General features: G+C 47.3%; 4 protein-coding genes across 4 annotated transcripts in view; 2 read left to right on the forward strand and 2 right to left on the reverse strand.

The window, feature by feature from the left end:
• LOC144695251 (uncharacterized) overlaps positions 1 to 4,801 on the reverse strand; it is a 124,878-nt gene extending 120,077 nt beyond the window's left edge. Inside the window, exon 1 of the mRNA XM_078566153.1 lies at positions 4,757 to 4,801. The gene's annotated coding sequence lies outside the window, so the exon portion shown is untranslated. The remainder of the gene's footprint in view (positions 1 to 4,756) is intronic.
• Positions 1 to 21,935, forward strand: part of LOC144695253 (uncharacterized) — a 612,706-nt gene extending 590,771 nt beyond the window's left edge. Inside the window, exon 2 of the mRNA XM_078566158.1 lies at positions 21,871 to 21,935. The gene's annotated coding sequence lies outside the window, so the exon portion shown is untranslated. The remainder of the gene's footprint in view (positions 1 to 21,870) is intronic.
• LOC144695242 (uncharacterized) overlaps positions 1 to 27,131 on the forward strand; it is a 232,698-nt gene that overhangs the window by 74,146 nt on the left and 131,421 nt on the right. The gene's annotated exons all lie outside the window — the stretch shown is intronic.
• LOC144695205 (uncharacterized) overlaps positions 1 to 27,131 on the reverse strand; it is a 66,905-nt gene that overhangs the window by 15,041 nt on the left and 24,733 nt on the right. The window contains 1 exon segment of the mRNA XM_078566091.1: positions 1,524 to 2,612. Within this exon segment, the coding sequence (XP_078422217.1) occupies positions 1,524 to 2,612 (1,089 nt within the window).

Here is a 27,131-nt window from a genome sequence, read left to right on the forward strand (position 1 = left end):
TTGAAATCCTCATCCATGCTGTTGTTGCTTCCAGACTAGACCAGACCATTCCAATGCTCTCCTGTCCAGCTTCCCATCTTCCACCCTCCATAAACTTCAGATCAGCTAAAACTCTGTAGTCTCTATCCTAACTTACAACCTATCACCCCTGTGCTCGCTGACCTACACTGGTTCCCAGTCCCCCAGTGCCTCCAATTTAAAATTCTCACTGTAAGTGATTTATAATTTGGTTTAATTGTATAAATGTGGAGTGTGATCTCTACTTTTGTTCATACAGGAATCTAAGGAATGTAGGAACTGGAGTAATCCCTTGTGCCTGTTTGTTCATTGACAAAACAGGAATCTTTGAATAGTAAATTTTAGAAAGTTTATGAAAGAAACAATGTTAACAAAGTGAGGAGAATGATTGCAGCTTCAGCCGGTTGCACAGTCTGTTCAAGTGTAAGTCTCATTCACCCTCTCAGCTCTCTGGTCTCAATCTCAAACCCACTTGTGGACATTGACAGGTGGTTCACACTCTGGAATCTCCACAATCTGACTCACAACAAAACCTCATGGAACCCCTCTTTTTAACCCCTGGATGACCATCACCCCATTTCAGAGTCAGGCTATTATTGTTCTATGAGTGGCTCTATCTGTTGCTGGGTAAACTTGATTGCCTTTTATTTACATCTTTCCACTAGAATCAATCTGGTCTCAGTATCTCAGACAGGAATACAATGGGGCTGCTTCACACTGTTCCTTTATCTGATTTTGAACAACTCTCTGTTCATTCAGCCAGATTCTACAAGGCCATGATGTGCTGTCCCAGGGACCTTGTTTGAGCAGTTCTGGCTGAAACTGCACTTTCTCAGACACATATACATTGATTATACATTAACATGTAAATGAAAATGTAGTCTTTCTGATATGATTTTTGATTACGCCAAGTCATAAATTAAAACTGAATGACGGTTCACTCATTACTTTTACAAACATCTTTTTCATGACTGGCTGCGACTGAATACAGTAATTTGTTGAATAGTTAATATGGGTACAAAATGACTTCCTCTGTTTAGTGTTAAAATGGCTTCCTTGACCTGCTGGTTACTAAAGTGATTTTAGTATAAAAACTGTGAAGTTGGACTAAAATCTAACTACTCCAGGCCGACCTACGCATGTCACACTGGAAGGGTTTGTCTCCCATGTGGGTTCACTGATGTTCCAGGAGGCCCGACATCTGTGTGAAGGCTTCATTACAGAACTCACACCGAGAGGAATTCCACCCCCCTGCCCCCCGTGTGAGTGTGTTGATCATTCAGGAGATAACTGACTGTGTGACTGTGTCACACACCTCACATCTAAATGGTTTCTCACCACCTTGGACCCTCTGGTACATCAGGTATCGGAGGAGTGGGTGAAAGGCTTGTCACAAACATTGCACATGAAGAGTTTGTCTCCTGTGTGAATCCTTTGGAGACCCAGGAAGGTTGAAGATGTAAGAGAAACTTCATCACAGGCCTCACACCTGAAGCTTTACTCACCTTTATGGATCCTCTGATGGAGCAGGAGTTGGGAAGACCTCGAGAAGGATTTGTCACACATCTCACACACGAACTGTTTCTCATTTGTGTGAACTCTCTGATGTCTCAGGAGGCTCGAAGACGTCCTGAAAGCTTTACCGCAAACCAGACACTTGAACAGTTTCTCCCCTGTGTGGATTTTGTGATGGAGCAGGAGGTTTGATGACCTCGAGAAACATTTGTTGCACACCTCGCATGTGAATGGTTTCTCCCCCGTGTGAATGCGTTGGTGTACGCGGAGGTGCGATGACTGTGAAAATGATTTGTCACACACCTCGCAGGTAAATGGTTTCTCCCCTGTGTGAATTCTCTGATGGAGCAGGAGTTTTGATAACTCCGAGAATGACTTATCACAAACCTCGCACGTGAAGGGTTTTTCCCCTGTGTGAATGCGTTGGTGAGTGTGGAGGTTCGACGACTGCGAGAATGATTTGTCACACACCTCACACGTGAACGGTTTCTCCCCGGTGTGAATACGTTGGTGTACACGGAGTGCCGCGGAATCTAAGAATGATTTGTTGCACACATCACACGTGAATGGCTTAGCCCCTGTGTGGCCTGTCTGATGGACCAGAAGCCTTGAGAAATTTATGAAGGCTTTATCACACAGCTCACACTTGAACAACTTCTCCCCAGTGTGAATGTGCCGGTGTCGTACGAGCGTTGATGACTGCGAAAATGATCTGTCACACATCTCGCACCTGAATGGTTTCTCCCCTGTGTGAATGCGTTGGTGTCTACGGAAGGTCGATAAGTCAGAGAATGATTTATCACACACGTCGCAGGTGAATGGTTTCTCCCCTGTGTGAACGCGTCGGTGTCTGCAGAGGGCGGATGAGTCCGAGAAGGATTTGTCACACACCTTACATGTGAATGGTTTCTCCCCTGTGTGAATTCTCTGGTGTGTCAGGAGACTGAAGGATTGAGCAAAAGCCATCTCACAAAACTCACACCTGAATGGTTTCTCCCCTGTGTGAATCATCTGGTGTCTCAGGAGACTCGTCGATGTCATGAAACTTTTATCACACATTTCACACTTGAAAGGTTTTTCTTCCATGTAGCTGTTCGTGTGTTAACAGTGGTTGTAAACGATGCACCTCGCTTGTTAGGAGGTGTTACTATCCTATGGAGCCCTCCTCACACTTGAACAGCCTCTCACCTGTAGGAATGAGTCAGTGGTTCATGAGGCCCAACCTTCTCTGTGATGAGCAATGCTGTGAAGGGACTGGATGTCTTCCCACAGTGGTGCAGTTGTTCCTTGGAAGATGGTCAGGATCTATCTGCGGTGTCTATCCGCTCTGTATTCTCTGTTGTAGTACGGTGCAATCCTTCTGTAAAACAGGAAAAGGAAACATGATTTCCTCCAACTCCCTCTCCTCCTTTGCTGAAGGGGCTGACTCCTCAGTTAGAGACTGTTCCACAGTGAGTGCCAGTCTGCTATTCCCCTGTGTGGGGGATCAGATACAAGCCCTTTCTTTTCCCTCACTTGACTGTCACACACCCTCTGTTTCCAGCAGGGACACTGGATAGTGACCAGGAGCAGACAACGTGGCTACTTTCTTTCCTCCGCCCAGCCCCCCATTTTCCCTGGCGCCGTGAGGACAATGGAAAAGACAATCGGGCGGAGTGTAAAACGGGCTATCAATTCACTATGAGCTTGTGTTGTGTTGGAGGACCAGTTTTACCCTTGGAGTATGTGTGTAATATATTAAAAAATACTCAGGTGAAATGTTAAATCAATGGAGATTTTAAAATTTCTCCCCATGCCCCACGTATCTATGTGAAGAAAATTATTTGAAGAAAACACACTGGGCAGGAAGTGCTAGAAGCTAAGGAAAATGTTGCTTCAGTGTAGCTGATTGAAGGGTTCTGGTTTATCCTGGGAAATTAGATACACTGCACTCACTCAGACTGCACATCCCAAATTCAGCTATCAGCCACAGCACTGGGCAAAACTATCAAATCCAAGCCCAGGCTTTTGGGAAAGGCCGAGGCCTTCAGGTAAAATCTTTAAAGACATTTCAATAAATGTGTCTCAAGGTATGGCAGCCGAATTGCTATGGTGCTGGATTAACAATCCAGAGATTGTGAGTTCAAATCCAACCACGGAAAGTTACATACATAGAATTACAGTGCAGAAACAGGCCATTCGGCCCAATTGGTCCATGATGTTTATCAAAATAAAAACATGAAAACTTTCAGGTTGTCCTAAAAGCCCAAATATTCTCCTTCAGGGAAGGGAACCTGCTACAACTGCCTGGTCTGGTCTACATGTGACTCCAGTCCCACACAACATGGTTGACTCTGAGCTGCCCTCTGAAGTGGCTCAGCAAACAATGATAAACAATCACTACAAAGTCCAATAATAAGAGGAAAATCAGATAGATCTGGACAATCCTAGCATTGTGTCAGAATAAGATTAAAGTGAGGAGAGCTGCCCCACAGACTGGTCAAGTAGCAGTGATACTCACTGAATCGTATCAATCTGGAAACATCCCAGACTCCTCCGTCCTCTTCCCTGGGTATGTCCCAGCAGCATTGGGTATAGTTAACAGTCCAGGCTAAACACTAAGAGCTGCAGGTAATAATGAGCTAAACAGCCCCCCAACCGACAGATCAGAGTAAAGCTCTGTCGTCCTATCACATCTTGTTGAGAATTGTGAACAACCAGTCCAGTAACAGGGCAAGGTGGCTCCATTCTCAACCATGTTGGAGTCCAGCTCATGAGTGCAGGGCGCAAATGTTAAAGTTTCTTCAGCTAAAAATAGTGAGTGGATAATCAAACCCGGCCTCCTCCTGAGATGCTGGGAGAACTCCCCTCCAGACCACTCAAATCCTCCCCACTGTCGAGAAGTCTCAAGTCAGGAGTGTGATGGAATATTCACCACTCACATGGATGGGAACATCTACAACACTGAACAGTCCCGACAGGATCAGGAACACAGCCGGTTCCCTAATCAGAGCCGCTACCATTAGACTCAATATCCACTCCCTCCACCACCAGGACACTATCCAGAGACCATACATCACAAGAATCTTCCTTCACCCTGGATATTCAACCCTGAACATCAGTGTGGATATTATGGGATACAATCTGTATAAACTCTGCTCCTTCACTCACTGGATATTCAGTCCTGAACATTAGTGTGGATATTATGTGATGTAATTATTATAACTTCTGCTCCTTCACTCACCATCTCCTCACTTGGTTTTCAGTCCCTACAGGAAGTGAAGCAGCTGTGGAAGAGGAAGAGGAGAGAATGAGCAGAGTGGGTGGGGCTCTCTGATTGACGTCTCTCACAGGCAGTCGGGGACAGAAAAATTAATTAATATCCCGTCCACAATGTATGTGTCAATCAAACAGAACAGCCAGTCATAGACGAGAGACAGGACTTGTCCCAGATCCTGTGCCTTCCGGTTCTGCGCAGGCGCTTTGGAGACGCACTCCGAACTGCATTACCCACAGTGCATGGAGCGACTGTAATAGAATCTGTCTGCAGGTTCAGCCCGCGGTGCCCAATGGGAGTTGTAGTTCTGACGCGCGCAGCGGCAGTTGGCGTCCAGCGTTCGGAAGTTCGAATGAGAAAGCGCGAGCCCGAGCGGTTGTCACGTGGGCGGGGCTGGAATTGGAGGTGCTGCACCTGTAAATCCCAGCCCCAGGCGGTGAGAACCAGGATCGCAGCCGTTTAACCCCCTTCACCCCCCGACCCATCCCCCCTTCTTCTCTTCACCCACGTCACCCCCCATCCTTCATCACCACCACCCCCCCTTCATCTTGGGACTTTGCCTTTGAACTGCCTGCTTATCTCATTTGTCTTGCTCTTCCCTCTGAGCCTTTGATCTCGTTACCAAATAATCTGGAAACAATCCAGGATGTTCCTTCTGCAACACCTCTGTTGAAAACACTTTACAGACTGCTCAACTACCATAGGCACCACCTACATTTGCGATCCAGCTATATCATTACCCAGAATAAATTGAACCCCTGCAATGGGCAAATTTTCCACTACTGCAACTATAAATTCACCTGACTTCCATTTGTAATTTAAATTTACCTTCCACAACGGAATAGGTTTAGCATCTCCATGAAATTTCTCTGCTCCTCTCACCCATTCTAACCTGTCTCTCTCTGAGCTTACTGCACTCCGTTCTCTCAGGTCCAACCCTAATATTGTCATCAAACCCGTTGACAAGGGTGGTGCTGTTGTTGTCTGGCGCACTGACCTCTACCTCACAGAGGCTGAGCGTCAACTCGCAGACACTTCCTCCTACCTCTCCCTGGACCATGACCCCACCACTGAACATCAAGCCATTGTTTCCAGGACTGTCACTGACCTCATCTCCTCTGGAGATCTTCCTTTCACAGCTTCCAACCTGATAGTCACCCAACCTCGGACAGCCCGCTTCTACCTCCTACCCAAAATCCACAAACAGAACTGTCCCGGCAGACCAATTGTGTCAGCCTGTTCCTGCCCCAAGTAACTCAGTTCTTGCTATCATGACTCCCTTCTCTCTCCCCTTGTCCAGTCCCTTCCCACCTACATCCGTGATTCCTCTGACACCTTACATCACATCAACAATTTCCAGTTCCCTGGCCCCAACCGCCTCCTCTTCACCATGGACGTCCAATCCCTCTACACCTCCCCCCACCGGGATGGTCTGGCGGCTCTCCGCTTCTTCCTCGAACAGAGGCCCGAACAATCTCCATCCACCACTACTCTCCTCCATCTAGCTGAACTTGTTCTCACACTGAACAATTTCTCCTTTAACTCCTCTCACTTCCTCCAACTAAAAGGTGTGGCTATGGGTACCCGCATGGGCCCCAGCTATGTCTGTCTCTTTATGGGGTATGTGGAACATTCCTTGTTCCAGTCCTACTCCGGCCCCCTCCCACAACTCTTTCTCCGGTACATCAATGATTACTTCGGTGATGCTTCATGCTCTCGTCGGGACCTGGAAAAATTTATTAATTTTGCTTCCAATCTCCACCCCTCCATCATTTTCACATGGTCCATCTCTGACACTTCCCTTCCCTTCCTTGACCTCTCTGTCTCAATTTCTGGTGATAGACTGTCCACCAATATTCATTACAAGCCTACCGACTCCCACAGCTACCTCGACTACAGTTTCTCACACCCAGCTTCCTGTAAGGACTCCATCCCATTCTCTCAGTTCCTTCGCCTCCGTCGCTTCTGTTCTGATGATGCCACTTTCAAAAACAGTTCCTCTGACATGTCCTCCTTCTTCCTTAACCGAGGTTTTCCACCCACGGTGGTTGACAAGGCCCTCAACCGTGTCCGGCCCATCTCCCGCGCATCCGCCCTCACGCCTTCTCCTCCCTCCCAGAAAGGATCCCCCTTGTCCTCACTTATCACCCCACAAGCCTCCGCATTCAAAGGATCATCCTCCGCCATTTCCGCCAACTCCAGCATGATGCCACCACCAAACACATCTTCCCTTCACCCCCCCCGGCGGCATTCTGTAGGGATCATTCCCTCCGTAACACCCTGGTCCACTCCTCCATCATCCCCTACTCCTCAACCTCCTCCCACAGCACCTTCCCATGCAACCGCAGAAGATGCAACACCTGCCCCTTCACTTCCTCTCTTCTCACCGTTCAAGGGCCCAAACACTCCTTTCAAGTGAAGCAGCATTTCACTTGCACTTCCCTCAATTTAGTCTACTGCATTCGTTGCTCCCAATGCGGATTCCTCTACACTGGAGAGACCAAATGCAGACTGGGTGACTGCTTTGCAGAACACCTTTGGTCTGTCCGCAAGCATTACCCAGACCTCCCTGTCGCTTGCCATTTCAACACTCCACCCTGCTCTCAAGCCCACATGTCTGTCCTTGGCTTACTGCATTGTTCCAGTGAAGCTCAACGCAAACTGGAGGAACAGCACCTCATCTTCCGACTAGGCACTTTACAGCCTTCCGGACTGAATATTGAGTTCAACAATTTTAGATCTTGAACTCCCTCCTCCATCCCCACCGCCTTTCCGTTTCTTCCCCCTCCTTTTTGTTTTTTCCAATAATTTATATAGATTTTTCTTTTCCCACCTATTTCCATTATTTTTAAATGTATTTCCACTCATTGTTTATCTCTACCTTTTAGCCCTTTTAGTATTCCTTCACCCCACCCCCACTAGAGCTATCTGTACCTTGTCTGTCCTGCTTTCTACTCTTAATTAGCACATTCCTTTAGATAATATCACCACCTTCAACACCTGTTTGTCCTTTTTGTCTGTGACATCTTTTGGTTATCTCCACCTATTACTGGCTGCTTGTCCTAACAAACCACCCCCCCCTAAACCAGCTTATATTTCTCCCTTTTCCTATTTTTACTTAGTTCTGTTGAAGGGTTATGAGGACTCGAAACGTCAACTGTGTTCTTCTCCACCGATGCTGCCAGACGCTGAGTTTTTCCAGGTATTTCTGTTTCTGTTTTTGTTATTACTTCCCGTTCCTGCAATACTCCCTTTGAACAACAAATATGACTATCCCACAACATTGAGAACTGACTAGCCCCTGTGTCTCTTAAAATTTTAACATATTTACCTACTCCACCCTGTACATATGGAAAGACTTTCCCTTCACATACAAAATCTTTAAACATTTATGCAACCTGCTCCTCAGAATTCCCTTGAGCAAACTATGAACACATTCCCACTTCTTTACCTTTCACTGATTCTCCCTGTTTTACCTGTACACAAACCAAAGGTTTCTCCTGTGCCTGAACTTCAGAACCCACAGTACTTTTACTTCCAGAGCTTTTCTGTACCCCAATAATTCCAACAGATTTTTCCTGCAATCTCCAACATACTGACTTTGCCCCACTTTATTACAATGAAAACACCTCAGTTTTCGAATGTCACTTCTACCTTCAGCATCTTCCTTTTTGTTCTGAGAAAAAACTTACTGGAAACTTCCAGCTACTCCTCTTCCCTGACTACCTACCTTCTTTTCGCCTTCCTATGTTTTACCCTTTTCCAATTTGAGAGGTTAATGAAAAAAATGGTTTAGCTCTATGAACTAACTCATAACCATCAGCTATCTCTGCTGCTTGTCTTACAGAATCAACCCTCTGTTCCTCCATGAGTTCTCACTACTGAAGGGATTGAATCTTTAAATTCGTTCAGAAGAATGACTTCCCGAAGAGCTCCATATGTTGTCTCTATTTTTAACGCCTATATCTACCAGTCAAAATTACTTTGTTTTACTCTTTCAAACTCAATATAAGTTTGCCCAGGCTGTTTTCTCATTTTCCTAAATTTCTGCCTGTATGCTTCAGGAACCAACTCATATGCACTCAAAGTAGCTTTTTTCACCACATCATAATTCACTGACATTTGTTCTGATAGCAAAGCATATACCTCAAGTGCCCTAACTCATAACTTAGACTGTAATAATAAGGTCCAGTTTTCCTGTGGCCATTTCATCTGTTTAGCTAGCTTCTCAAATGAAATAAAGAATGCTTCAATATCTTTTTCCTCAAACTTTGGAAGAGCTTGTACAAATTTAAACATCTCCCCACTGGGTTTTATTCTCGAGATAAATCCTTCCTCACCTACTGGCGTCTACTTTTAACTGCCAACATTTTCAGTTGGAATTTTCTCTCTCTTTTTCTCTTTCCTCCTTCTCTATCTTCACAATTTCTAATTCCCTTTTAAAAGCCATTTCTCTGTCCTTTGCTTCTAAGTCAAGCTTTTTCATTTGTAACTGAAGTCTCACTACCTCCAGCTGTGACTCACTAGTGTTAGGTTTCACTTCCGACTGCAGATGCTGAGCTATACTTTTAATTATATCTGATTTCCTAGCCCCCGCAGGTAACCCCAATTTTAACTTATCTGCCAACTCTGTTAACTTACTTTTGGTTACTTTTCCCCACCCAATCAGAGTTACCTCTTCTACTCCCAGACAAGTCTTAGCAATTGCCAAAGCCATCTTGCAGTCTCACCACTTCTAAACTACCTCACCAACTCCTGAATTCAAAATGCTTCTCGTACTCATAACCTTAAGATTCACCAATTCCAAACCATTCAAGGGATTTGAAATATTTTTATTCGGGCAAGCGCCCCCAATTGTTATGAGACAGCCTTTCGGTAAAGATGAGTTATTTAAAAATCCCAGAGGGAAACTTTAAACAACTGTCATAACCTACAAGTTTAAGTGTTATGTTTGAGATGCAACTCTAAATTCAGGAATCAGACCGCCAGTTCTCGAGAGGTTTTATATCAAACTAAGTGACGCATTTTATTAATTTATAAATATATATATACAAATAAATATATACATAAATTACTACTATCATAACTTTTAACAAATTCCCAAACTAATCTCCATTAAGGCAACAGCAACTCATAGACTTAACCAGACACCAGGCAAAGTATTTTCACCTTACAAATTCAAAATGAGGTTCCTATCACTTCGGTTCCTGTGGAGACAGTGTAGGCTTACAGCTACTTCGATCTTTCATTGTCTCTGCCCTGAACACACAAAAGTACCCTCTGATATACCTAGCATATTTCATTGAATGTAAATTCTCAATGTATCATTAGCCTCTTTGAACTCTACCTCTTTTAACAATAAAACCCCTTTCATAGTACCAATTTTATTAGTAAGATAAATATATTGCTTGGTCTCTGCTAGCTAGGTGCTAGATTTCACCCCATTTCTTGAATGCTCTATTCAAAAAATGCATCTCTTACATCTCCAAACTATTACACATCCAGATTAGCTGGTTTTAATCCGATTAAGACACACCCACAGACTAAATCTATTTTAAAATAAAAATATTTTCCAATAATATATACATTAATAGCTTCATGACACTCCCATTTCCCTTCTTCACCCCCATCCTCCCTCCTTCACCCCCAACCCCCCTCCTTCACCCCCAAACCCCCCCTCCCCTTCACCCCCCATCCCCCCTCCTTCACCCTCCTTTTCAGACACCCATCAACATGGTTGATAGATAACATGGGACTACATTCGACATTGGTTTTCTGTGACTGGTGAAAGACTGTTTTCTCCAGACTGTGGAGTAAAAGTATAAAAGTTTGACTCTCCCAGTTTTGACTCCATCTCCCTTACTGGTGCTGAAGGGCCTGTCCTCCATTTAGCCCCTGCCCCAGTTAAGATTGTAGATCTAAGGTGCTCCGCTCCATGGCCCGGTCCTCAAATCATTTCTCTCCCTCTTGAAGCTGTCTGCTTGCCATTAGATTTCTGTTTTGTCTGGTGGTGAGGGGCATTTCTTTCTAACTCGAGGTAAAATGGGACAGATTGTAAGAGACCCTCTGTGAATCTGACATCAGGTCATCAGATGGTTTTACACAGGGGCAGCGTGTGGATGAGAAATAGGTGGGGACTGAGGATAGACCCTTGGTCGGACTCCAGAGCGATGGGGGTGGGAAAATTAACCATTGCAGGAGATTCTCTGGCTACAACTGAAGAGGCAAAAGTGGGCCAAGCGATAACAGCCCCACTCACTGGACACAAGCCCTGGGAGAAAGCAGATGGTCTGAATGATCTGTTTCTGTGCTTTTAAAACTAGAATAAAAAGAAAAGGTTCTGGAAATACTCAGCAAGTCAGGCAGCATCTGTGGAGAGAAACAGAGTTAATGTTTCAGCTCGAGATGAGCTTTCACCAGAAACTCGGCTGGATGTTGGGTGGCTCTTCCTGTTGTCAGAAAGCACCACCCCATCCCTGGTTTTCACCAGCACTGCTCTGTCTACCCTGTCTCTCTCTCACCAGCACTTGCCCACATCCCCTCATGATCTAACTGTCCCTTATTTAATTTCCTCAGAGTTGGAGTCAACATCCAAATGACACTCCCCAAGTCACAGTGCTGCTGTCTAAGCACAGACTGACTGCCAAATTCACTCCCCTAGTCGCATTCATCGAGTAACAGAGTCACTCTCTAAGCACTGGCTCAGTCTCCCCTCCCACTCTCTTCCCTGTTCCACCTTCCCATGCCCCTTTCTCCCCCATGCCTTCTGTCTCCAGCTGCCTGGGCCCGAAGCTCTGGAATTCCCACCCTAAACCCCTCCATCTCTCTAACTCTCTTTCCTCCTGTAAGACACTCCTTAAAATCTTCCTCTTTAACCATGTTTTTGGTCATATGTACGAATATTGCCTTATGTGCCTCAGTGTCAAATATTGTTAACACTTGCAAAGCACCTTGGGATATTGAATTATGTGAAAGGTGCTATATAAATGCAAGTTGTTCTTGTCTATTGTTGCTGTGTAAAAAGTCAGAAAGTGACCAGGCGTTCAGTAGGAGTAGCGTGATTTCTCCCCATGGTCCACTATTCTTCTTACCCTCACTGTGAAGCAGTCTCCCAGTGAGGGGGCAGACTCATTGTAAAGGGAGATTGGGTTATAACCTATAACTGGGGCAGAGTAGGGTAGGAATGGCTGCACAATAGATCGCTTCTCGGCCTTTTGGCTAAGATCAAGTGTTGCAGGGGCGACACCATGATCCTGCCAAGGCAAGGTCGGGATGGAAAGGCTATAAACAATCGAAATCCACACCATGGGTTACCTATCACCGTCCGAGTCACGGTGAACGACAGCGAAGGAGGATCATCTATGGATCGGGTCTTCTTCGCCAGGAGGATCCTGTTGAAGGCGTGTGGCTTCGAAGCTCCGGAGATCGTATCCCTGCAGGACTTCCCCAAAGCTGGTTTTTTCAACGTGACGTTCAAGCGGGTGGCAGACTGCGTCCAGCTCCTGAGGGTGTTCGAGGAAAAGAGAGACCTGCCGGAGATGAAGATCCTGACGGCGGAGCCGCTCTTTTCTCTGCCGTTGCAACGGGAACGTGTGGTGATGGTGCATCTGTACAACCCCTTCGTCCCTGTCGCCGACGTGGTCACCTTCCTCATCAGGTACTTCGATAAGGTGGGGAGCGGCACCGAGATTCGAGACGAGTTGGGGATCTGGACAGGCAAACGCCTGTTTAAGGTCACGCTAAAGACCGATGGTAAGGGAGCCATTTTCCACCCTCCTTCCAGTTTCGCTATCGGGGGAAACCGTGGCTACCTGGTCTACGCTGGGCAACCCAAGCATTGTCGCTCATGCGGCAAGGCTGGTCATGTGGCGGCCAACTGCAGCGCCTCCCTCTGCAAGAACTGCAAACAGGAAGGGCACCAGACAAAAGACTGCAAACAGGCCAAGTGCTGCAACCTGTGTGGCGAGGCAGGTCACCTCTACAGGACCTGCCCCAAACGCTGCCGTACTTACGCACAGGCAGCCAAAGCCAACGAGGGGGAAGCAGAAAAAATGTTTCGTGTCACTCCAACCACCAAGGCCCCCAGGGAGCTCGACGGGACAAAGGAGGACACAGAGAGAGACAAGGTGGAGAAAGAGATTGAGGCAACAGAGAGCCAATCAACAGCACTACCCCCTGAACCTCCCAGTCCTCAGGACAGCGAATCAATGGAGGAGGAGGCAGCAGTGGAAAAGCAGCAGGGGGAGTGGCGGACGGTGAAGAACACCAAAAGGAAGAAGGAGCGAAGAAGAAGCAAAGCCATTTCCCAGAAAAGCGGCAAGAGGCGTCTCCCATCCGACATGGATGACAAGGGCAGCAGCTCTTCGGATGATGAAGTGCCAGGGCGGCACCGACAGAAGAGGCGGCAAAGCTCCAGGGCGTTGGAGGACGAGACACCCGAGCTCCAGAACATTGGAGACAACAAGGAGACCAGCGCACCCCAACTTTGCCTGCAACCTGAGGAGGCCAGTGCACCACAGCCCCTGGAATCTGGGAGCAGTGAGGTAATCATCGCACCCCAGCTCCAGGAAGCCGGGAACAGCAACACCCCAGAGGGGGTGAGTTTTGGAGAAGCTTCTCCAGCAAAGGTCATCTCAAAACCCGCTCTCTACGTGAACCTCCAGATGCCACCGGAGCAGAACACTGCCAAGGAGATCTACCTCAGCCCATCCAAAGTGAAGGAATTTGAGCTCACTACGGGTATGAAGGAGCAGACTAAAGGTCTGGGACTCTCAGAGACAGTGGGTTTGGTAGGAGAATAAATGCTTTAAAATGGGTTTAAAGATTGTATCCATAAATGTGCGTAGCATTAAATCTACTACGCGATGTGTTGCGACCTTGGACTACCTAGCCAAGGTCAAAGCTGACCTGTTGTTTCTGCAGGAGTGTGCGATACCGCACCTCAGCTCCTACAGGCAATGGTCACGATGGTGGTCCCATGGGCCATCGATCTGGTCGGGCGGAAATGACTCTCGTTCCTCCGGCCTGGGTATTCTGCTGCGGGGAGGCAACTTCACCGTCTCCGAAGTTAAGGAGGTAGTGGGCGGGCGACTCCTCGTAGCAGACGTAATGTACAAGAACGCTCCACTCGGTTAATTAACGTGTATGGCCCGGCACAAGGGGCTGAGCGGCTGGAGGTTTTTCAGCAGCTCCCACTGCTGCTGGCGACCTCCAGGCTGGTCATTCTGGGCGGTGACTTCAACTGCATCATCGATGCGGCTGGACGATCCAGCAGGGCCGACAGCAGATTGGACGCTACGTCCAGATCCCTGATGGAAACAGTTAAGGATGCCAAGCTGCACGACGTCTTCAGCAACCCTGCAGACGGAGCGCAGCGTAGATACACCTGGTCGCGGCCAGACGGGTCCATTCGTTCCAGGATAGACTTCCTGTTTGTGTCCCGTGCATTCACAGTCAGATCCACCGACGTCAAGCCGGTGTTCTTCTCTGACCACTGCCTCCTACTGGCGGACTGCCACTTGGAGAAGGACCTGAGGGTGGGCAGGGGGGCATGGAAGCTAAATGTGCAACTGCTGACCCCAGAGAACATTGAGGAGCGCAAGAGGGATTACAAAGGTTGGAGAACCGTGAAACCCCTCTTTGAGTCCCTGACACACTGGTGGGAAGCGATCAAGGGAAACATCAAGAGGTTTTTCATCCTCAAAGGCACCCAGAAAGCTAGAAAGGAACAGAGGGAAATGTCCCGACTCCAGAAAAACATTCAGAATCTGCTCCGGCTGCAGTCGATGGGGGTCGATGTCAAGGAGGAGCTTCAAGAGGTGAAGAGCCAGCAAGCCTCGCACTTTGCCTCGGAGGCCTCCAAGATCATCTTCCGTTCCAGAGTCCGCTCCGTGGAGCAGGATGAGACGTGCTCACGTTTCTTCTTCCAAAAGGTACACAGAGAGAGCTCTGTGATCAGCAGCCTGAAGGAAGAAGACGGCTCAGTAAAGTCATCACGGTCCGACATTTTGAGGATCAGCAAATCCTTTTATGCCGGATTGTATGACGTGAAGCCCTCGGACAGCACAGCCTCCCAGTCCTTCCTGTCCTCTATCACGGAGGTCTTAGACGACAGTACGCGGGAGAGCCTGGACAAACCGCTAACTCCTGATGAACTGACTAAGGCCCTCGAGTCCTTCGAGAAGAGTAAAACTCCCGGAAGCGACGGCTTGCCGGCGGAGTTGTCTTCGGCTCTGTGGGACTTGATCGGCCCAGAACTGCTAGAAGTGTACGAGAGTATGCTCCTGGCCGGCAGTATGTCAGAATCCATGAGGAAAGGCATCATCACCCTCATCTACAAGCACAAGGGGGAAAGGGAGGAAATTAGAAATTGGCGACCCATTTCACTGTTGAATGTGGACTATAAGATTCTGTCCAAGGTCATCGCCAATCGGGTCAAATCCGTTCTGGAATTGGTGATTCACCCTGACCAGACCTGCTCTGTGCCAGGCAGGAAGATCTCTGACAGCCTCGCGCTGCTCAGGGATACGATTGCCTATGTACAGGACAGGGGTGTGGATACCTGCCTCATCAGCTTAGATCAGGAGAAGGCCTTTGACAGAATATCGCACACCTACATGGTGGATGTGCTCTCCAAAATGGGGTTTGGGGAGGGAATTCGAAACTGAATCCAACTGCTCTACACTAACATCAGTAGCGCAGTCTCAATCAATGGGTGGGAAACAGATAGCTTTCCGATTAAATCTGGAGTCAGGCAGGGCTGTCCCCTCTCGCCTGTTCTTTTCGTGTGTTGCATAGAACCCTTTGCCGAGTCCATCAGGAAGGATCCGGGCATAAGAGGAGTGACGATCCCAGGCAGTGGAGGCACTCAGGTAAAGGCCTCCCTGTACATGGACGATGTCGCCGTCTTCTGCTCGGATCCGCTGTCGGTGCGCAGACTGATCCACATCTGCGACCAGTTTGAACTGGCCTCGGGAGCCAAGGTAAATCGTGGGAAGAGCGAGGCCATGTTCTCTGGGAACTGGGCTGACCGATTCTTTGTCCCCTTCACTGTCAGGGCTGACGGCCTGAAGGTGCTGGTGATATGGTTCGGAGAGTCCAGGGCATGCGTTAGAAACTGGAAGGAGCAAGTGTCTATGGTGAAAAGGAAACTGGGCATGTGGGAGCGACGCTCCCTCTCCATTGCGGGTAAGAACCTGGTCATCAGGTGTGAGGCACTCTCGCTGTTGCTGTACGTGGCGCAGGTCTGGCCCATTCCACACTCCTGCGTGGTGGCGATCACTCGAGCCATCTTCCGCTTTATCTGGAGGTCAAAAATGGATCGTGTCCGCAGGGACGCGATGTACAAGCCTCTAGATAAAGGGGGAAAAAACGTGCCCAACATCGCCCTCATACTGATGGCCACCTTTGTGTATGGCTGCATCAAGCGGTGCGTAGACCCTCAGTACGCAAACACCAAGTGTCACTACGTGCTGAGGTTCTACCTGTCCCCGGTGTTGCGAAGGATGGGTCTGGCCACGCTGCCGCGGAACGCTCCAAGTAGTTGGACCGTGCCGTACCACCTGTCCCTCGTTGAAAAATTTATGCAGAAAAACACTTTTGACCACAAGTCCATCAGGCAGTGGTCAGCATGTAACGTCTTAGAGGCCCTGAGGGAAAAGGAGAGGGTGGACCCTGTGGGATGGTTCCCCGAGCAGACTGTCAAAGTCATTTGGCAGAATGCCTCATCGCCAGAACTTTCCAACAAGCACCAAGACGTGGCTTGGCTGGTGGTGAGAAAGGCCCTCCCCGTCAGATCCTTCCTACACGCCAGGAGTCTCACCCCCTCTGCACGTTGCCCTCGAGGTGGCTGTGGTGGGGAAGAGACCGTTGTTCACCTCCTTGTGGATTGTGCCTTTGCAAAAAAGGTCTGGAGAGAGATGCAGTGGTTGCTGTCGAGGTTCATCCCGAGCAGTTCTGTGACACAGGACTCTGTGCTCTACGGGCTGTTCCCAGGGACACACACCGAGACAAACATCAACTGCAGCTGGAGGATCATCAACTCGGTGAAAGACGCGCTTTGGTCTGCCCGAAACTTGTTGGTCTTCCAGCACAAAGAGTTGTCCCCGACCGAGTGTTGCGGACTGGCACATTCCAAGCTCCAGGACTACGTGCTGAGGGACGCACTAAAGCTTGGGGCAGCTGCCGCAAAGGCGCAATGGGGAAGGGTCGCTGTCTAAGACCTTTCTGCCACAGCGCACCGAGAGACTGGGAACTGTTTAGAGCCCCTCGGGCTGTACAGCTCAAAATGAAAGGCTGTAAATGATTGTAATATTGTTTGTACTGATGCACCTGGTGATACATTTTGTAAAAGTTTAACCTGGATTGTACCCTTGTAATGGTGTTTTTTGAAATGGTTTGGAATGTGATTGAAGATATTTTATGAATAAAGTATATTTTTGCAAAAAAAAAAGGCTGCACAATAGTTCAAACTCAGTGTGTTAAGAAGCACTGAAGGATGCACCTTTCAGGCTGCAGTCCCCTCCCTGCATGGATGGGATGGGGGGTGGGGTTGAGGGTAGTTCCTGATCTCAGACCAGATAGAGAGGAGGCAGTGGGCAGAGAGGCAAGCGGCAGAGAGGGAGCCAATGCTGCTCCTGACATGTCTATCTACTGGTTTGATGATAATCATGGAATGAGGGCCATTACAATCCCAGCTGAGGTTACCCCTGGAGGAGCCTGATCCCAGAGTGGAACCCAGCTTGATAGATCCTAACTTTTACTTGTTTGTTTAGATACGTGGAGAGTAGCTACTGAACAGAGGCACAGGGGTCAGCTGATGAACTTTTAACAAAAGAATAAAACATTTATTCAACAAGAAAAGATGGGCTATATTACAATACTTCTTCACCCACAACTTTATCTTTACAGATGCATACAGATTTGTAAGGATAACACAATTCACAAAAGCTATATTATACTCTAATGTACACAGTAAGGACAGAGTCCATGTAAACCTATGGCACCCTGTGGTCAGACACACCACACTCTGACCTCACGTAACAGATTCCACCTCAACCAGATACAATGGATCTCTCCTTAACTCCCCTTCAGACGCTTGTCACACCCTGAACCAACCAGTCTCACTGAATTCCGTCCTTCACACTAAGGTTTCCAATCTCCACTCTCCAAGACCTCACCTTAGAATCTTCTCCCAAACCGACATTTTCTCTCAGACGCCTTCCACAAGGGTTCACCTGCAGGGTTTCAAACTCTTCTTCTGATGTTCCTCTTCCCTGGGTCACCACATGTACTCAAGCTGTCTTCCTTGCACACTCTCACTGTCTCAGCTGTCAACAGTACACCACTGCTTCACATGCCCAGAGCAAAGAATTATAGACCTTCGGTTGTCTCTTTGAACCTTCTTGCTTCTTGCAAGTTGTCCTCACTTTAAATCTGAAGCTTGTAGCCTTTCTCTCTGTCCCTCACTCTTAACTTCACTTAACAGGACCTTTTCTTAGGTTCCTGTCCTTCCTTTAACTAGAAGGTCTTCTTTGGACTTTCCCCTCTTTCACCCCCCTGGACTTTTGGGGTTTTCCTTAGCTTGGGACTGGCTATCCCTTTGCTCCAGTCTCCCTCCAGCAGCTACATTCAAAAACCAGCTGAACTCCACAGCTTCCAAATCAAAACTACTGTCTTTCTTCTGTGTATCTATGGGAGGAACCTGCCTATCTAGCTGCCTGTTGCTAGACAACAGCAGTGTTCTTTCTACTCTAGTGTGTTTATTTTACTTTATAGGGGTCGTAAATGTATCACTAGAAATGCAAGCAGCCTTTTAAAGTGAAACTAAAAATCCATTTGACCTCTCTTAACACACAGGTACAGAAATACAAATCAAACTTAAGCTTTAAAGCTAAAACTCATTCCTAACACCCACAAATATAAATATAACTTACTTAAACTATCTCTATTTCCTAACAGAGCTATGCTGAGCTGTGAGCTTGTGGTGGAATACAATCCTGCTGCTGCTGATGGCTCACTGCACCTCATGGATGCCCAGTTTTGGAATCTGTCCTTAGTCTACTTCCCTAGGGATGATTAACATGTTGAAATACTCATTCATCAGTTGGGAGGGGAGTGGCAGTTTTCCTTGAACTTGTTTGACCTGAAGCCATGAGACTCCATGGAGTCAATATTGAGACTTCCCCACCTGCCAGTGGGATGGGACATACCCAGGGATGGTGACGGGGAGTCTGGGATGTTTCCAGATTGATACGATTCAGTGAGTATCACTGCTACTTGACCAGTCTGTGGGGCAGCTCTCCTCACTTGGGTACTTGCCCTCAGACCTTGGTAAGAGAGACTTTACAGATTTCACTGGGCTGAGATCACCCTAATCTTATTCTGACACAATGTCAGGATTGTCCAGATCTATCTGATTTTCCTCTTATTATTGGACTTTGTAGTGATTGTTTATCATTGTTTGCTTGGCTACTTCAGAGGGCAGTTCAGAGTCAACCATGTTGTGTGGGACTGGAGTCACATGTAGACCTCACCAGGCAATTGTAGCAGGTTCCCTTCCCTGAAGGACAATATTTGGGATTTCAGTTCAATCGTAAAGTTTTCATGTTTTAATTTTTATTCTATTCCACAAATTCCAAAATGTATTAAATTCATTTTCAAAACATTAAGTGGTTGAGGTGATTAACATAGATGCCTTTAATTGGAAACTAGAGAAAGGAACAGAAGGATATGCTGATAGGGCGAGATGAAGAGGGGTGAGAGGAAGCTCATGTGGAGCATGAACACCAGCATGGACCAATTGGGCCAAATGGCCTGTTTCTGCACTGTAATTCTATGTGTGTAACTTTTTGTGGTTTGATTTGAATTTACAATCTCTGGGTTGTTAATTCAGCACCAGAGCAATTTGGCTGCCATACCTGGAGACACATTTATTGAAATGTCTTTTAATATCTTCTTTAAAGATTTTACCTGAAGGCCTCTGCCTTTCCCAAAAGCCTGGGCTTGGATTTGATAGTTTGTGCCCAGGGCTGTGGCTGATAGCTGAATTTGGGTTGTGCAGTCTGAGCGAGTGCAGTGTATCTAATTTCCCAGGATAAACCAGAACCCTTCAATCAGCTACACTGAAGCAATATTTTCCTTAGCTTCTCGCACTTCCTGTCCAGTGTTTTCTCCAAATAATTTTAGAAAACAAGGGCAGAAATTTCAAAACCTCCATTGAATTAACATTTCTCCTGGAAGTTGCCAGCACGACTCGAGCTCACTGTGAATTGATAGCCCGTTTTACACTCTGCCCGACTGTCTTTTCCATTGTCCTCACGGTGCCTGGGAAGATGGGAGCTGGGCGGAGGAAAGAAAGTAGCCACGTTGTCTGCTCCTGGTCACTATCCAGTGTCCCTGCTGGAAACAGAGGGTGTGTGACAGTCAAGTGAGGAAAAAGAAAGGACTTGTATCTGATCCCCCACACAGGGGAATAGCAGACTGACACTCACTGTGGAACAGTCTCTAACTGAGGAGTCAGCCCCTTCAGCAAAGGAGGAGAGGGAGTTGGAGGAAATCATGTTTCCTTTTCCTGTTTCACAGAAGGATTGCACCGTACTACACCAGAGAATACAGAGAGGATACACACTGCAGATAGATCCTGACCATCACCCAAGGAACAACTGCACAACTGTGGGAAGACATCCAGTCCCTTCACAGCAAAAACAAAAAGTGCTGGAAAGACTCAGGAGGTCTGACAGCATCCGAGGAGATAAAGACAGAGTTAACGTTTCGAGTCTGTATGACTCTTCTTCAGAACTAAAGAGAAGTAAAAATATGGTGAAATATATACTGCTTAAGTGGGGTGGGACAGATGAAGCTGGATTGCCAGTCCCTTCACAGCATTGATCAACACAGAGAAGGTTGGGCAGTGAAACATCATCTGGAAATCGGTCAGGTCAGGGGAGCTTTGACATATCATCAGATCTGAAACTGGTCAGTGGTGTGGAGTCTTCCATCAGAACCAACCTTTCCGAAGGTTCGGCTGTGGGTGATTGGTCAGGGTGAGGCTGGGAAGAAGACTGAGTGGCTCCAAGTGTGGTGAGAGCTTCAATCATTCATTGAGCCTCATGAACCACTGACTCATTCCTACAGGTGAGAGGCTGTTCAAGTGTGAAGAGGGCTCCATAGGCTCGTAGGTTCTCCTAAAATGCAACATGCATCTATTGTACAGCTGTTAAATAAATACAGCCACATGGAAGAGAAACCATTCAAGTGTGAGGTGTGTGACAAATCATTCTCACAGTCATCGAGCCTCCTGGTCCATCAGAAAATCCACACAGGTATAAACCCTTCAAGTGTGAGATTTGTGAGAAGGCTTTCACGCAGTCCTCTGATCCCCTGACACACCAGAGGATTCACACTGGGGAGAAACCCTTCAAGTGTAACGTGTGTGACTGAGCGTTCACACAGTCATCGACCCTCGTGGAACACCGACGCATTCACACGGGGGAGAAACCACTCGTGTGTGAAGTGTGTGACAAATCATTCTCTCAGTCATGGACTCTCCGTGAACACCAACGCCTTCACACTGGGGAGAAACCATTCACCTGTGAGGTGTGTAAAAAAGGCTTTGCACAATTATCAGGTCTGTTATATCACCGGCGCGTTCACCTAAGGGAAAATCCATTCAAACATGAGGTGTGTGATCAAGCGTTAACACAGTAAACGACACTGATGAAACAGTAACGCATTCACATGAAGTTAAAGCTGTTTAAGTGTGAAAGCTGTTCACAGGTCGACATCCTCCCTGATAAACAAGACAATTCACCCAGGGGAGAAACCATCCAAACGTGAGGTGTTATACCGAGCCTTCAGTCAGTGACAGCAAATCACCACACATTGGCACTCGGGAGAAGCTGTTCATGTGCGAGGTGTGTCACAAAGCCTTCACAAACTTGTCGAAATTCCTGCTCCATCAGAGGATTCACACAGGGGAGTAACTCTTCAATGGTGAGATTTATGATAAAGTTTTCCTGAAGACTTCAAAACTCCTGGGACACGAGAAGTTCCACACTGGAGAGAAACCATTCAGGTGTGAGGTGTGTGAAAAGGTTTTCACACATTCAGGGTATCTCCTGATCCATCAACACACTCACACGGGGGAGAAGCCCTATCGGTGTGAGTTCCGCAATAAAGCCTTCACACAGTTGTCGTATCTCCTGGGATATCAGCTGAGTCTCGCACGGGAGACAAACCCTTCCAGTGTGACATGTGCCTGGATTGTTTCACCCACTCCTCCTCTCTCGCCGTACACCAACGTCTCCACATGGGATAGACACCCTCCCAGAGAGACGCCTGGCACAGCGGATTTCCTTGCTCCTCCTCCTGTCTCTCGAACAGCAACATTGTACGGGCTAAGAGCCATTACGTGTGCTCCATGTAGACACAGAGTTTCAGACAGCTGTCTGAGATTTGGCAGTGAATCATCTCTCTCTCAAATGTCAGTAAGCTCTCCAACCTCCAACCAGAGACACTTTGTAGATTCCACCTCATTCCCAACACACTGCCAGGTTGTCCCTCGGTGGGTAGTACAGGGTTAACCTTCCTGACCTGCCAGTACAGCCCTGTGTAAGCAGTTAGATCAGTAACCAGCTCTTTCTGTTTTCAGGATTGTTGAGAATCTGTAACCTTTCTGCTGAGGTGTTAACAGATCTGAGCATCTCATCAAACCTCACCAATCCACATGAGGAGGGAGATGATCAAAAGCTGACAGGCTCTGGTAACACAGGCCGTGTACACATAAACTGCACACTGTCCAGTGTAGGACCACCACAAGTGATTGACAGACTGTAACTCTGGGCATGGAGCAGTTCAATTCCTCCACGTGTTGGATGGGCAGTTTGACCCTCAGCTACAATTGGGAGAAGTGAATGGCTCCTGCACTACAATCATTGAACATGGAATGATACAGCACAGGAGGCCATTCAGGCTATCATGTGTGTCCTGGCTCTCTGAAAGAGTAATCCAATTAGTCTCAGTCTTTCCCAAAGCCATGCAAATGTTTCCTCTTCAAGTGTTTATCCAACTCCCTTTTGAAAGTTCCTATTGAATCCTTTTCAGGCAGTGTATTCCCGACCACAATAGCTCTCTCTGTAAAAATTTCCTTATCTCACCTCTGGTCCTTTTGCTAAGTCCCTTTATCTGTCCCCTCTGGTTACTGATCCTTCTGTCTCTGGAAATGGTCTCTCCTTATTTACACCAGGGCTCAAAGTCATTTCTTTTTGAGGGCTCTTTTTGGGATTTTCTCAGGGGCTATTTTTTGATTAGGGTGTGGCGGTGCGGCAGGGGGAGCTACATATTGGCTTTCAGGAGCTCCTCCCTGGTAAAGCAAATCGAAAGATTTAATTTCAAAACCAAACTTTTCGATGCAGGGATTTGTAAACTCGCTCTACACGTCCATTCAAGGATATGAAAGAAATGAGAGAGTCGGTGCTGGACAGGCAGCCAAGAATCCAACAACTAAGCAGTTTTCCTTCATTCACCTTCTCAGTGCCCCCCCTCCCACACACACACGCCACCCCCCAACCCCATCGTCCTCCTCGAGTGGCTGATATTAAAGCAAACTCAAGGCCTGGAAAGTCTGACTCTTCTGGATCAACTGGACTCCCAACTTTTTCTACACATCAAAACTTTTTATTAAAACAAGAAAACACAGGCACAATAAAAGCTTGTATACAGACAGACACTTCTGTTGCAGAGACAGTTAAAGAAAAATCTAAGGGGAATAGAAAAAACTGGATTTCACTCGCAATATTTTCCTTCCTCTCATTCACAAACTAATTTATTGGACAAATATAAAAAAGGAAGAAAGTCATGGAAAAGTTTTAACTTTTTCCTTTGGTTATTGTTCTTCCAGCAGTGTGAGAGGGAGAGAGAGAATGTGAGAGGGAGGGGAAGAGAGAAAGAGAGTGAGGGAGTGTGAGAGGGAAGGGGAGAGAGCCCTTGAAAGCCAGGCCCAGGAGAGGAGCTTTAGAAGGAAAAATAAAGAACTTTTTATAAAAAAGGAGTTGGGAAATAAATACACAGATAAATAAAATAAACTGCTAGTGTGAAAGTGAGAAATGTTGTCTGTTTTCCACACCCTCCCTCTCCAGAGGCCTTCTCCTCCCGTCAATCTCCCTCTCCTTCCTCAGTGTCTCTCTCTCCCTCTCTCTCCCCTTCCCTCTCACATTCCCTCTCTCTCTCTCTCACACACCTACCCTGAGGCGTCCTTCTCCCGCCAATCCCCTTCTCCTTCCTCAGTGTCTCTCTCTCTCTCTCTCTTCTCTCCACATTCCCTCTCTCTCTCTCTCTCTCCCTTTCCCTCTCACATTCCCTCACTCTCTCTCTTCCCCTCCCTCTCACATTCTCTCTCTCCCTGTCACACTCCCTCTCTCTCAGGGGAGGTGGTGGTATTGTCACTGGACCAATATTCCAGAGACTCAGGGTAATGCTCTGGCAATCTGGGTTCAAATCCCATCACAGCAGATGTTGGAATTTGAAATCAGTAAAAATCTGGATTTACAAGTCTGATGATGACCATGAAACCATTGCCGATTGTTGTAAAAACCCATCTGGTTCACTAATGTCCTTTAGGGAAGGAAATCTGCCAACTTTACTTGGCCTACATGTGACTCCAGACCCACAGCAATGTGGTTGACTCTTAAAATGCCCTCTTACAAGGGCAATTAGGGATGGGCAATAAATGCTGGCCTAGCCAGCAACGCCCACATCCCATGAGCGAATAAAAAAAAATCACAGCTGCAGCTGCACTGGATCCTCCACCACCTTGTCCTCCTCCCTGTCTCCTCCAGATGTGCCGATGGTGGGATCTAGATCCCAATTCTTTTTTCTTTTTCTTTTCTATTGAAATAGGAGGGTTGTTGCAACTGGGAGAGGGGTAGGGGGTGGGGAGGGGACTGTTTATTTATAAATAATTTTTAAAAACGACCCACCTCAGTGCATCTGAGCCAGAGTCTGCCAGAAATTGGCACGTCCCCCCTCAATAAAAAAACACACAACTCGAAAAAAGGATTTTGAAAAATAAATAATTCCAAGAGGAGGGAAAAAATTGTCAACTATCCATTGACTCCCTGAGTCTGAGGTTCTGTTCTAAAGAGAATTGTTTACATCTCTCTCTTTCTCTCTAACTCTCCCCCAATCACTGATTCTGTCTCTCCCATGCTCCAGCTCCTCCAATCACAGATTCTGTCTCTCCCGTGCTCCAGCTCCTCCAATCACAGATTCTGCCTCTCCCGTGCTCCAGCTCCTCCAATCACAGATTCTGTCTCTCCCGTGCTCCAGCTCCCTAATCATCGATATTGTAACCTAACCCCTTAGTGAATTCTTTGCCACTGTTTTTGGCTCTTTGAAATTATCTGTGATATTTTGAGGGCAAAAACACCAGTGCCCTCTTGTGCATTTAACCCTACTCCCCATATCAAGCAAAAACCCAAACATCCTCAGTCCCACTGATTCAAGTACAACCGTTGACCATCTGAAAATCCCCAGTGTTCCTCAGTGATAATTGTCAGGAGTGTGCCCTCCCACCATTGGGTGCAATTTTTTAAATTCATTCACGGGATGTGGGCTTCACTGGCTGGGCCAGCATTTATTGTCCATCCCTAGTTGCCCTTGAGAAGGTGGTGGTGAGCTGCTTTCGTGAACTGCTGCAGTCCATGTGATGTAGGTACACCCACAGTGCTGTTAGGAAGGGAGTTCCAGGATTTTGACCCAGCGACAGTGAAGGAACGGTGATATATTTCCAAGTCAGGATGGTGAGTGATTCGGCGGGGAACATCTAGATGGTGGTGTTCCCATGAATCTGTTGCTCTTGTCCTTCTAGATGGTAGTGGTCATGCCTCTATTGCAAACCCTGGTTATTGACCTCTCTGCTCAGGGAAATAAGATTGAAACAATCCCATCAGCTGCCTCTGTCACTTCCCTCCCTTCCACTAGCCCGCCCGGACAAACTTCCATTAATGCTCCCCCTGCCCTAGCCCTGAACTCACATCTTTCTCTAGTTTCTCTCCTATCTCCCCTCACGCCCTCGCTGAGCTCATCTTCTCCATGAGACCCACCTCCTGTTCCCTCGACCCTATTCTCACTAAACTGCTGATCACTCAACTTCCCCTCCTGGTCGCCATGTTAGCTGATATTGTTCACGGTTCTCTCTCTTCAGACGTTGTCCCTCTCTCCTTTAAATCGGATGTTATCACCCTCTCCTCAAAAAAACAACCTTTGACCTCTTTGTCCTTGCAAATGACCGTCCCATCTCCAACCTCCCTTTCCTCTCCAAAGTCCCTGGATCCTGAGAGGGACATGGGTTTAGGTGAGAGGTGAGGAGTGCGGGGCAGAGAAAGGGTTTGGGCAAGAGATGTGGCATCGGCTGGCAGTTAGGTCTGGGGAGGGATCATTTCCCAAATCACTCCCCCAGTAACAGAGTCAATCTCTGAGTCAGAGTCATTCGCGAGTCACAGTGTCACTCACCACGTCAATGTCACTCCCAGGGTCACTCACTGAATCACAGTGTCACTCCCATATACCCGACCCAAGTCAGTCAGTCACTCCCCAAGTCACAGAGACAAATTTTCCTCCCCTCTCTGTTCCTTCTTCCTGTGCCAGTCTAATATGTGCCCCTTTCTTCCATGTCCCGCCCTTCTGTACATGTGCTGATCCCACCACTGCACATCATCACTGCCTTGGATGCTGTGGGTCTCCCTCTACTGAAAGTATTTAAACAGTTAGATAGATTTTTGAAATATCGGGGAGTTGAGGGCTATGAAGAGCTAGCACAAAAGAGTTGAGGCCTGGAGCAAATCAGTCATGATCTTATTGAATGGCGGGGCAGGCTGGACGGGCCAAATGGCCGACTCCTGCTCCTATTTCTTATATTCTTCTGATCTGCTGTCAAACACATCCGAGGCCACACATCCCACACTGATGTTGTCAGTTTGAAAGTCTCTGAGGATGAAGAATGCTATTCCCACACTAGAAATCTCTGTCAAACATTTACCGGGGGAACTGAGACAGCAGCTGGAATAAGTGAGGTTTTATTCAGATGGGACAATGACAAGTTTAAATCCCCACCTGATCTGCTGCTCAAAGTCGCCTCCGTTTCACCGGTCAGTTTCCCAAGCTTCAGGAAACTCATGTTACTCCAGAAATATTTGGATTGGCTGTGAGAGACGTCAATCAGAGAGCCCCACCCACTCTGCCCATTCCCTCCCCTTCCTGTTCCACAGCTGCTTCACTTCCTGTAGGGACTCTAAACCAACTCAGGACATGGTGAGTGAACGAACACAATTTATAATAATTACAT

The sequence above is a fragment of the Cetorhinus maximus genome, chromosome 21, assembly GCF_964194155.1.
Source record: "Cetorhinus maximus chromosome 21, sCetMax3.hap1.1, whole genome shotgun sequence".
Classification (NCBI taxonomy): Eukaryota; Metazoa; Chordata; class Chondrichthyes; order Lamniformes; family Cetorhinidae; genus Cetorhinus; species Cetorhinus maximus.